This window comes from Pinus tabuliformis, chromosome 5_2 (genome assembly GCF_031772625.1).
Source record: "Pinus tabuliformis cultivar Carrire ecotype Pingquan chromosome 5_2, CPIR1, whole genome shotgun sequence".
Lineage (NCBI taxonomy): Eukaryota > Viridiplantae > Streptophyta > Pinopsida > Pinales > Pinaceae > Pinus > Pinus tabuliformis.
The window spans coordinates 567,231,848-567,244,483 of record NC_142306.1 but is presented as its reverse complement, the minus strand read 5'-3'; the positions used below and the strand labels follow the sequence as shown (position 1 = coordinate 567,244,483).

The 12,636-nt window shown below is 37.3% G+C and overlaps 1 protein-coding gene across 1 annotated transcript; it reads right to left on the bottom strand.

Annotated features, from left to right (window-relative positions):
- Positions 1-1,074: 1,074 nt before the first annotated feature.
- On the bottom strand, positions 1,075-11,751 carry LOC149160226 (ras-related protein RABA1f). Its single transcript, XM_089436676.1, has 2 exons — positions 11,408-11,751; positions 1,075-1,885 (listed from the first exon to the last, which is right to left on the bottom strand). Exons 1-2 carry the CDS (start codon positions 11,623-11,625, stop codon positions 1,516-1,518), a joined length of 588 nt encoding a protein of 195 aa, XP_089292802.1. The 5' UTR covers positions 11,626-11,751; the 3' UTR covers positions 1,075-1,515.
- Between the last annotated feature and the right edge of the window lie 885 nt (positions 11,752-12,636).

The window sequence follows — 12,636 nt, the reverse complement described above, 5'->3', positions numbered from 1 at the left end:
CATGGTATATAGTACATTTCATCACACAAGGTTGGGAATAAGCTACTACCTTAAGTTAAACTACTCAACTCGACTCTGGATGCCACCCTGACTAGGATAATATGCCATAACCCAGAGACAAACCTCTAGAAACGCAAGATCTTCACGTTAACGAGTCCCTTAACAATGCCTGCACACGTAGGGATTGCCTTGTTTAAACGGCAAGCAGTGGCAAACACCTGGGTTTTACCATTTACCACAACTTAGGGTGCAAGTTCACTAGAGCTACTGAGCAAAAGCTGCTAAGCCACAAAGACCAAAAGTTCATCAGCTACAGTGAGAATCTAAGCATGAAGTTGAATTTGATACCCTCAAGATGGCCAAATCAAATTCAAAGATCTTGAGTGTACCCTTCTACTGCAGATTTTCAACATTAAGATTTTAAACTAATAAATCATTTTAATTATCAAAATGTACCATATCTTAGACACGGGAAATTTTCATGTTTGACTCAACAGTTATAATGAGCCATTTATTAGCTTTGAAATTAAATGGGATCAATATTTCATAGACACGATGTAAATTGTGGCCCTTTCAGATGGAATGTATATCTCTATGCTGAGGTTAGAAGACAAAATCAATCATCAGATATGCCTTGAAAGGGATATTGCAAGCTATGCAATAAACCGTCACAAACCATTCTTCTCAATCCAATCTCAAATGCCAATCTTCTCCAAACTCCTCAATCCAATCTCAAATGCCAATCTTCTCCAAACTCCTGTCGTTTCCATTATCACACATATAGGTCAATTTGAAGGTAGAATCAAGTTAGTGGTGTCAGTCAAAACATAGGATCATATGGAGGTATATACTATAAACAACGATGCCTAATATAGAATATCAGACTTTCACCAGATCTAATAATCCAACATTCATCGCACTCTCGACAACAGAGGCATTTTCAGCAAGCAAACAGATGACGTTCTTTCCCTGACATTTGAGCTGTGAAGAGGTTCTAGAAATGGTAAACAAAGCCATGCCTTGAACATTAGAAAAAAGTTAAATAAAAGAGAAAAACCACTCGAGTAAGCAAAATTAAGAAATAATAGTTTGAATAATTAGGATAACGACCAAAATTGAACTGCATTTGCCAGCTCAATCTTTACAGATACTATTAACCCAAAATATTTGACATGATCTGTCCAAAATAACCACAATACAAATCATTGAAATATTTGCTAAAAAGTATAGTAGCAACAAAAGCTATATGACAACAATGCGCTTTGGAGGCATCCAAGAGCAGCAAAGGTTCACTAATAAATCATACAGAGCAATAGCAGGGTGCTTGTCTCTTAAAACTGACAGGCAACCATCAATCCTTCTTTTGACATTTAAATCAATTCCTCAAAAAGAGTCGCTTTAGAAGCAAAAGCTTCAGACGACAACACTTTAGAGCACTGCACTCTGGGCTTATAAAGAACAACACCCAACTTTCTTCATTGCTGTCACATCATCCTTATTGCCAACATGTATCTTCTATCCTTTACTGGGCACCGCTGCTGGGTCTTCCCCAACATCAAGAGCTTTCTTACTCACAATCCGGTAAATCTGGCTAATTACTTCTGTGAATGCATTCTCAACATTTGTTGATTCCAAAGCTGATGTTTCCATAAAATATGTATTTTCTCGTTCTGCAAATGCTTTGCCATCCTCTATAGAAACAGCTCTAAGATGGCGCAAATCAGCCTTGTTACCAACAAGCATTATCACAATATTGGCATCAGTGTGGTCTCTAAGCTCCTTAAGCCATCTCTCCACGTTCTCAAAGATTACATGTCTGGTTACATCATAAACTAACAGTGCACCAACTGCTCCTCGATAATATGCACTTGTTATGGCCCGGTATCTGTTTTGTCGAATAAAATCAAACAATGAAATAATTTTAACTATACCAAAATGTGAGCATTCGGACAATGCAGAAATATTATCAAGATTCAAGATTTAAAGAGAGATGCCATGTACACGTTTTCATTTTACTATAATTAACAGAAACTGTAAGTTGGAAAACTCATTGTCAGCCCAAACAGACAAAATATGAAATTACAGTACTCTTATTGCATAGACAAAAGTAATCCAAATGTCATCGAATATCAGTTACAACATCAAGTTGCAAAGTAAAAGGAACAGCAAGGTTAGTAAGCACTCCATTTGACTAGATGATTTTAAGTTTTAAGTTCAACTACAAGCAACAGTGTGTACAACGGAAAAGAAAAAAGGAAGCCCACAAGAATTAGTTACTCCAGAGATTTACTTCAATAACTGTCAGGATACAGCATTATGATATGCTTGAAAGCCATCTCAGAGACATGGGACAAAACCTAAATCATAAAACTTAAACCTACCTTGTTTCAGATGATACACACTAGGCCATGGTTGCAATTAATAAGTTGCCCAAGAAAAGACTGATTGCAAGCCAAATCCAAGTACATAGATATGCAAACAACAGTCCTTTTCGATTCTAGTGGAAAATTGGAAATGGGCCTAATTAATGGCTAGAGATTGTCCAACAAAAACAACCCCCTTAAAACCAGTGACATACATCCCAGTAACTCAGTTCTTTGGTTGTTCAAACTCAGTCTCTCTATTCTATGGTTTGAGAACTTCAAGTTTCAATTTATAGCATAGTTACCAGACTCAACACAGCAAAAGATTCCCACTGAAAAGATGCAAAAGCTCAACTGAGCTCAGGAAAACACAGTAAATGCAACAACATAAAATAAATAAATAAATACAAAGTGATGAAAAAAAAGCCAAATGGCAAAATGGCTCTTTTCTGGGCTTTTATAACTAAGCCGACCAAAGTTTTAAAAGTTGGAATCAGATTCAGAGATTTGGCTGAGGGTCAGACTGGACTAGGATTGGAATCAGCTGACAAAACTCAGTTTATGAATCAGATTACTTCAAAATACAAACCGATTCAAGGGCCAGTTCATCCTCTTTTAGAGTCAAACCAGACAAACCATCGAGATCGAGCTCCAGTTTGGCCAGTCATGAAAACATTCAGCCCAACAAGGTTCTCTACAGGTCAAACAAACAAACTCATTAACACAATCACATGAATACGCAAGTCAAATCCAAGTCAGCAAGTTTGACTTGCCTGCACTCTGTAACAACTCATCTGGACAGCATGTCAGGTTGAACCCACCAATCACAAATTCAGCCCACAAGTCTGGTAACCATGATTTGTAGCTTTTAAAAAGTTTTTCATCACAGCTCAAAAGAATAGTGGGAAGATGATACTAAGCTTCACCTAAAATGCACATCTGAAAACATGAATCAAATACTCAATCTTCTAATAATGAAATAGACAGGCATACAATCTATAGATTTGGATGAGCTCCCGAACATGATATGCAAGAACATAACAAACAAAAAACAGTGTTTAGCACTATGCAGTATACCCTTTATGCGCCCTTTTTACCAAGAACAAATACTACTGAAGTTCTGCGTCAAAGGCTTATTTCTACAAAGTGTAGAAAACTACAGTTTAACACGATACTTGCAGCAAAATACTGAAATAGACAAGCGTCAAAAACAAAAAGACCACAACCTTTGGTTCTGTGACCTGTCACTTCTTCCATCTTGTGAATCAAAGAACAGAAAAGATCTAATGCCTGATTTTGATTATTGTAGAAGGACTCCATGCAACTCCGATAATGCCTGTGATGATATATACTGGTTAAAATTATACCTGGCAATAGAGTGCAAATGTCCTGCAATATCCCTACCCTTGCAATCACGTATTGTAAGTAGACCATAGTTTTAAAACCCAGCCAGTCTGAACCAGTAACCAGTGAAACCAGCCAGTCAGCAAAGTTGGCACATCAAACCGACCAATAAACCCAGTTTGGGGACCGGTTAGGTCCCAAACTCGCCAGGAAACCATGGGCAGTTTCCCTCCAATTTTTGGCCTCCTAAACTTACAAGTGCAGCCTTGAGCTCCTATTTGCCTCACACTTCAAATTTCAAGTTTTTGTGGCCATATGAGAGCTTGGAGAGTTCTGCAACAGCACTGAGTTTTGTAGCAACAGCAGCAAGTTTCGAAGTTATCTTAGGAGCTGGTTTGGATCTGTCTAATGGAATTGGCATCATTGGGAGGAGGCATTAGCAACTAGTTTTCATTCCCGGATTCCAGGTATGATTTCTCTCTTTAAAATTTCCAGAATTGATTAATGCCCCTGTTTTTAATTTGTTTTCTTCTCCTTTTTAAAGTAAAGAACAACCCCTTTTTGTAGGCTAAATTTGCCTTTTTCTTGTTTTCAAATTTATCATAGGATTTGCATTTTACTTGGTTGCATATTTTTTTCTATTTGTGAATCTCTTTTCCTTCGAATCTAAAATGTCATCATCCACCATGGCCTCAAAAGCAAAAGATGCTGCATGGATTCATTGTGATGTTGTTGATGGCAAAATGTTGTGCAAATATTGCGAGCACCCAATGGGAGAGGGAGGTATCCATAGGTTGAAACAACACTTGGATAGTATAAGAGGCCGAGTAACTCTGTGATGCACCAGATGAAACGATAGGACCTATTAGGGCAGAATAATTTGAAAAGTTTGAGAAGTATGGGAAATCAAAGGCTAGGGAAATAGCTATAGAAGCAGATCTTTGATGAATGATGTTGATCAGTGATTTGTAATGGGTCATGGCCTAGTAACTTCAGTTGTAGCATTGTTTATGGACTCTAGAGGCCATTTCGAGCCTCATTGATTATGCACATTTTGTTGATGATATGTATTGCATTTGGCACCATTTCGATATATGCACCTTTACATGGTATATAGATGAGCAAAATTTTCATATTTGGTCTCTAATGGTTTGGAATTATGGTTTGAAATCTTAAAAATATTTTTTCCCATTAAAAATTAATTATTTTATGTATTTTTTCAATTCCAGTTCATTGAATCTGGTCGAATCCAATTCGATCCGGTTTTGGTTCGCACCCTGGTTTGATAGGTGGTCCAGTTCCAGTTTTTAAAACTAAGGTAGACCATAGTTACCATACTTGCAAGTACGCTGAGTATGTACTATGGCATTTCGCAGTGTATCTGAAATTTTAAGGGTGTCAAATTTATTCCGATATCATTTGATTTTGGGGATTGGAAATTTGTACTGCGCAAAACACCTAGACTCACCGCTTTTCTGAAATAAGTACTTTTAATCTGTGACTAGGGGGTTCCTTAATTGCTTATAAACAAACAGCACGCTTCTTTATGCACAATAATATATGATTTACTAGCCTAGAAAACTAGAATCCAATGCAAATGAAAAGCATAATAAGTACAGGTACCTAGAACATTCCACAACAAATTTGTAAAAACAACACTATTTCACAATTTGTATTACAAATTGCCAAAACATTACATTGACACCTATCTGCAAAAAAGCCAGAAGCCGCTAACTTCTAATTACCCCCTTGTAACTAGCCCACATCTGGCCAACCACTAACTTGACTAAAGTCTATTATCTCGCAAATTCATATGTTGTCAACAATTCTTCTATGTGAGATATTTTCAGCCAGCACATTTCGAGTGAATGCTTCACTCATCAATAATGCTAAGTTACCACGAAACAGATATGGGTATGAATATGGATACAGATCCACCAGATTTTTGAAAATCCAGGATCAGGATACAGTGGGGAAACACCCCATACAAAAAACACAATAATATTTCTTTAATTTTTAGAATCATATTTAAAGTTAGAAGTCAAGATAATTCATGAATCACAACATAAACTGAAATCATTGATAATTTATAAATTTAAAGACTGAAATCATGATCCATCATGCTTTATACAAAATAGATAAACATAAATACAGAACTGAGTTTCTCATCAGTGATCGCTTTATTGATATGATGATCTAGATTAGGTCCAACTACATATACATAAATGGGTCTACATCCTCATCATATGAATATTTCAACTCTACATCATGATCAACCTGCCATCTTCCTTGAAATCTGCCTTGAAATGAATACCTCACATTGTTTGAAAACATGCTATATTATCACATTGTTTGATAACATGCTATAGTCTATGTATCATACTGTTTTAAGAAGAGGCTTCAAGCCAAGGAAACGAGAAAAATCAGAGAATGGGTAAAGGAAATTGGGGAAAAGAAAATAGGAAAATCAGGAAGACGAAAAAATTACAAAGAAATTGGAAGAGAGTAATAAAAATAATGTAGAGAGAATGAAAAGACAAGAAGATACCCAAGCAACGAAGAAAAAACAGCTAAGGAGCGCGAGGGGCATAGAAGAGTGAAAAGCCTCAGAAAAATATATGGGAAATATTAAGGAAACTAGTGGCAGGCTCAAAGAAAAAGGGACAAAATGAGGAGAAAAAATTTACAATTTTTACTAAATTAAACAAAAGGGAATAATAATACTAACATTAAACAGCAATATGATAGGATACAATGAAGGACGTGAATATAAAGGCAAAACAACTTAATAATAAAAAGAGAAAAAGAACTAACAAGAAAAAGAAACAACAGGAAAAGATGGAAAGATAAAGTAGATAAAAAAAAAAATCAAAAGAAAAAACGCAATCGATAAGGAGAGGGATTCGGGAAAGGTATCAACTATCAAGAAAGAAGAGAGCCACGAGAGAAAGAGATCAAAAGTTGGGGGAGATCACAAATTAAGAGTGTTATTTATGTTTGTAAGACGATTAAAAATATGGTGCCAGGATTGGCTGAATTTATATCCATCTTCTCAGTTAATGTTATTGGGCTTCTTTGCAATCTTGACAGCGTCTTTAATGAGTATAGTGTTATAAAGTGGAGTTTTGGCTAGAATTCAGGTTCAGTCAAAGCAGCTTCTTTAATGAGTATAGTGTTAGAAAGTGGAGTTTTGGCTAGAATTCAGGTTCAGTCAAAGCATGTGTGGTGCTAAACATTTCTAACCTCCCTCCCTGTTTGCAATACTTTACCCACCCCAATGTTTTCTTCAGTGTTTTCTGTTTGTTGTTGTTGTGTGAGGAGGTTTTAAAGTAGAGACGACCGCAGAATGTGTGGCAGAGTTTATATGTGTGTATTATAACAGATAACAGTACACATGCAACAATTGGGGTTATCTCGAGTGGTTGGGTAGAATGGCTATTATCTTTCCCACCCAGGTTCAAATACCTGCTAGTGACATGATGAGCTATAATGGCTTGATAAATATTGTTGTAATTGACTTTGAGACTTGTGAAATCTTAAGTGAGTATACTTGTGGACTGGCCCGGTACCAGCAACCTCACTCTATCCCTTGGGCTGGGAGGAAGGCAGATTTATTTCCTCAAAAAAAAAGATGACAGTACACACGCACACACAAAAATACTACTATGTTATCTATGTGGGTGTGTCAAGTGACTCGTGGTCAAGCAGTAAATCAAATTCACTCTTATTGCAAAGACTTGTGTTTAATCCCAATCCCCCAAAGAATATGGTGCTATGGTAATACCCATGTCCCACCAAGACTCCAAGACAGGAGAACGCAGGTGCAGGGACACACACAGAAGGGACGTGTCGGATTACCCTCAAATTTTAGGGAAATTTAAGGGGGACAGGGGATGTCAGGGTTTGTTTGTATATATATATATAAAATTCAAATTCATATTCAATAATAAAGCATAAATACATTGATCCATATATGATTGACTTAAATAATGAAATACACTAATCCATACTCATCATTTATACTAATACGTAGATCATTCATACCCATCATTCAATACACCACCAAATTCAATAATGAAATTATGAAATACATTGATCAATATTCATCAATCTAAAATCTACATTGATTTAAAAATTAAATTCATCATTCTAGATTCTAAATTGATTTAAAATTTAGATTCATCATTCATCGCTCTAGAATCTAATTAGTACTAAACAAAATAGACTATAGTAGATAATGAAGTTAGAACACTGAGATAGTAAATTGATATAACTCGAAAATTAGTAAAGAATGATGAGTCAAATAATCAATTTGGGGTCTTCGATATCTAGAGTTAATACTCAAAAGTCAAAACTGAAAATTAATAATGGACAACTGATCATTGAAGGAGGGTCACAGGGGAGGAGAGGCAACAATTTACTGGTAAGCCAAATAGCATCGCAGGGCAAGTCAAGCAAAGGTAAGCTTAGTAAGTCTAATGAGTGAGTTAGGGAGTGCCAATTAGTTTAGGTATTGATATTTATTATGTATTTTTTCTTTTTAGTTTTAATTTTAATTTTTTTAAATTTTTTATGTTTTTTTTAATTTAAGGGTTATTAGACAAAATTGAAGGGGACACATCCCCTTTTGAGAGGGCACACAAAAGCACCCCTTTTGGGAAAAGGCATCCCCCACATCCCCCACACTGGGGAAATGTTTCCCCTACGTCTCCCCAAAATGGACATGGGAAATGTTTCCCTATGCAACCTGATTCCCCCATCCCAGGTGCATGAGAAGACTGAGGTACGTGCACCACACACTAGGAGACACGTCCCTATGGAGCATTGGGTAATACAACCAAATTGGGCTATCTTGTGATATTCCATTATTAATTAAACCTACACAATTTTTCTTGAACACTAGGCAAACAAGGCCAAGTACTAGTCCTAGGCAATTTTGACAAAACAAAAATCCCTTAGATAAGACATTTAAGCCAAAGGTTTCCAGCCCAACATAGAACCATTTCCCAAGTGTTTCATAGTCAAATTTCAGTTGTTTCAGGCATGTAAAGGTTGTTTCACCATCCTAATGAGGATTTATGGCCCAACACATTTCATTACCATCTCTCAAATGTTTCACAACCATTTCTCAATTCTTTTAGGCTCGTAGGAATAGTTTCACCATCCCTACTCGAGCTTTTGGGCTATGTGGATCCCAAGCAACCTCTCAAAGCTAAGAAAAAGGCTTTTGGACATTAAATAAAAGAACATAACTGCTAAGCAATGATTCAAAATAAAAATATTTTGATGAAAGAAAAGAAGCCCGAAGGGATATTTATATTTTCCTTGGTTATAAAATAAACCCACTTGTTTTTCTCTCCTCACATTTTCCATAGCCGCAACTCCTTGGAAAAAGGATTTATACCAATATGCAAGCATTAGCATTAGGATAAAATCAACAAGGGTCCAAAAAAGCCCAAAAATCGTAAAAATAAGAAAAAATAAAAATAAATCACTTGAAATCACAATTTTTTTCCATCAAATCATGATTTTTCCACATGGCCTACAATAAAATCAGGAGTGATTTTTTGCCCTAGAAATAATCGCCAACTTTTTTGGCCAATATAATCATCTACGTCAAAAGATCACTATTTCAATAAAATTAGGATGTTTGCAACACTAGTTTCAAATAATTTTTGCAACATTGGCAACCATTTCTATAATGGGAGCAAGATATATATATATATATATAATATTAAATATTATGTTAATAATTTAATAGGTTTATAATATTGATTATAGAGATCTCTTTGACTCTCCTACAGGCTTTGGATATATTTTGCTCATATGTAGGGATGACTATAGACACAGGTAACACTAAGCGGGTACGAATCTTACCAAAGAGAAAAATAGAAAATTAAAACAAATGCAAATCAGCTTTCCACACAAAATAACATGCCCCCACCTTCCTGTCTCCAACTGAACCTATGCCAGCTTGTTCCAAACCAAGTTACCAACTGTTTTTCTCACCATAGGATGTTGAGCTTCAAGTAGTGGTCATGGACTTTGATCTCTCATGTGCATCAAATATAGACAATTTTGTCCCATGGACCTTACGGATGATTTTATTAAACATCTGCACCATAAAGCTCTAACCCTTTATCCCATAGACCAAATTTTCTCTCTATATATATATATTATATATATTTCCGAATGTCCTAAAATTTGGAAAGTAACATTTCCCAAATTTGCTTCCATTTTGATATCCATAGCTGTGTCCCCATATCAGGCATAACTTGGATTCAAATATTTTCGCTGCTAAATTCTAATTGGTGGTGGAGCTAGAAAAACCAATGTCTTGGACAAGTAGACTGGAAAACTATTCAACTTCCATAGGCCAACTTCTGCTCTCAGTGCCATTCTTGCTGCTGGGACAGAATTTCAACAACCATGTCAAGATTAGAGAATTTCAACCACTGAAATCATATTTTCCCTGTCTTCCTGTGAAGAGTTCATCTTTCCACATTAAATCATCTTCCTTGCACTCTGTATCCTTGCCATTGTAACCTCGTGTCATTTGCAATCTGGTCCTGTGGTCTTTGTGGGGTTGCTATCGACCTTGAGTTGGGACCTGCCCATGACAATGCAAATCACCCTTGCAGTATTTCCACCTTGGCTTGCGAATTTTCCCTGTGGTCCTTCCACCTCAGCTTGCAAAAGTGTGCCTCCCTCTTTGCGGTCATTCCACATTGTTTTGCAATTGTGTACTCTCCTCAACCCGGGCGGTTCAGCTTGGCATACCATTCAATCCACAGATAGCCCAATGCCCATATTGTTTTCTACTTAAAAACAGCATTTCGCAATAAGACTCACTTCTGATTAAACTACTTATGCTGTTGTGTTATATTAAGTCCAAAAAAAACACAGATCCCGGTGTTCGGCCTATAACAACGTCAACATTAAGCACAAGATGGCCTATGGTGGGGACCAGTGCAGTATCAGCACCAGATGTTCAGAAATTCATACGCGGCTGTTGCAATTCATGAATACCAAACGAACGGAAATTCGTAAACGGCCAGAGCATGCATCCCAGGCCACAATAAGAACATCGGTTCCTAGTAATCATGAAGTTTTGTTTGATCCTGAGCTTCGCCAGCTCGTAACCAAAATCTATAAGCTATCACGGTCCACAGAAATAACACCTACACACTGCAGCAACTATTCGCAACAAAATTTTACTGGCTGGGAAATCTAACAGAAAAGATAGATCACAGAAAAACACAGTTAAAAAGGCCATAAACTACTTGCAAGATATGGTTTCATTGAATTATGAAAACTCGAGACAAGAAACTCAGATCAAATGCAGAGAAAAAACATTTAAAACATTGTAGGCTACTCACAAACAATAGCTTCATGAAATCCAGTAGTAGGAATCCCAGATCACACAGCCCTGTTAAGGAACACCCTAATCTACCGAATATAAGTTCATTGAGCTAAAGAATCGAATAACAGAGAACACGAACAGATCATAGAACCCGCGTGTTTATTGAATTATTGGTTCTTTTGAAGAGAACAAACAAGAAGGACAGTTCACAAAACCCCAACGAAAAACGTCAAATGATCAAACACTTCCCTAAAACCCTAACCCTAGAGTACCATACCCTGGCATCAAGATGCAGAAATAGCCCTACAACTTAAGGGCACCAAGAAGAAAAGCGCACCTTTCTTGACCAGCTGTGTCCCAAATCTGAGCTTTTATGACCTTATCATCGACTGTTATACTCCGAGTCGCGAACTCCACTCCGATGGTGGATTTGGACTCCAAACTGAACTCGTTCCTAGTAAATCTCGACAGCAGATTGGACTTGCCCACACCAGAGTCCCCAATCAGTACCACCTTGAAGAGATAATCATAGTCATCATCTGCTCTGTAAGCCATTTTGTCCCCTGCAAATTACCCTACAATTCTAAGGCCTGCTCTTCAGAAAAGGTTAGTTTGCCTACAGACCATTTCTCCACCGCTTCAAAACTGAGAGAAAAACCGAGTGAAATGAGGCTCCAAATGATCCTATTTGTAGGATGTTGGGTTTAAAATGATTGTACAATTTGGGAAGGCAGGCCACGGTGGAGAGGGCCCAACCCAAAGAAAACGTCACATGTCTGTCTGGATATGTCTCAATCAGTGTAAGTTTGTTGAGGTGTAGGTTTAGGTTGACAGGTGAATTGGTTTTGTGATGGGCAAATAACATTTTGTGATGGGAGTAAATCCGACTTTAACATTAGCGTTTGGGGTTTATTTGGTAAAGTGGTGATCCACCCAATTTTGGAAGTGAGTTATGTTTTGTTTTTTCAAAAAAAATGCATTATATTATTATAGCATAAATGTTAATAAAATACATCACGTAAGCTATATCTAAGTTACAGTGTTACATACTTAAGAGTTAGCACGCATTTTGCTCTAAATAGTAAGAAGTTTGAAGAGAAGCCAAGACAGTTGGTGTTATTGGTTATTGTCGGCACAAAAGGAGTAAAAATACACCTTAAGGAGGGGGGTTGGGGGAAATGCAAGAGGAGCAACAAAGAATGCAGTCTACTCGTGTATGTGATAGTCTATGTGTTCCACCCGAGTCTCTAGGGCGCGGAGATGGTCATTTGTGCACCAGAGCTGCTGCCGAAGGCCTTCTATAGAGTCCAAGATCTCATTCTGAATACATCGGAGGTCATTGATATAAGCAACCAATTCATTCATGTCATCATACCTTTATTCCCTCAGTGTTTTCATGTTGAGTTGGATGTTGTTCAGCTGGGCTTCGATGGACTCCAAGGTGACCAGAGCTTTGACGTGGCTCGAGGAGCGACCTGAGGACATGGCTATGTCCGCATCGGAATGGTGGCTCTCTGTCGACTCAAAGTCCGAGCTGGGCTCTCCACGATGTTGGCGTTCGTCCAT

Bases quoted from the DNA above. Each gene is read 5' to 3' on its own strand.
- LOC149160226 (XM_089436676.1), bottom strand. From the start codon at position 11,625: ATGGCTTACAGAGCAGATGATGACTATGATTATCTCTTCAAGGTGGTA. The intron at 1,886-11,407 runs GTGCGCTTTTCT...TCGACAAAACAG, and splicing joins GACACAGCTGGTCAAGAAAG to ATACCGGGCCATAACAAGTG.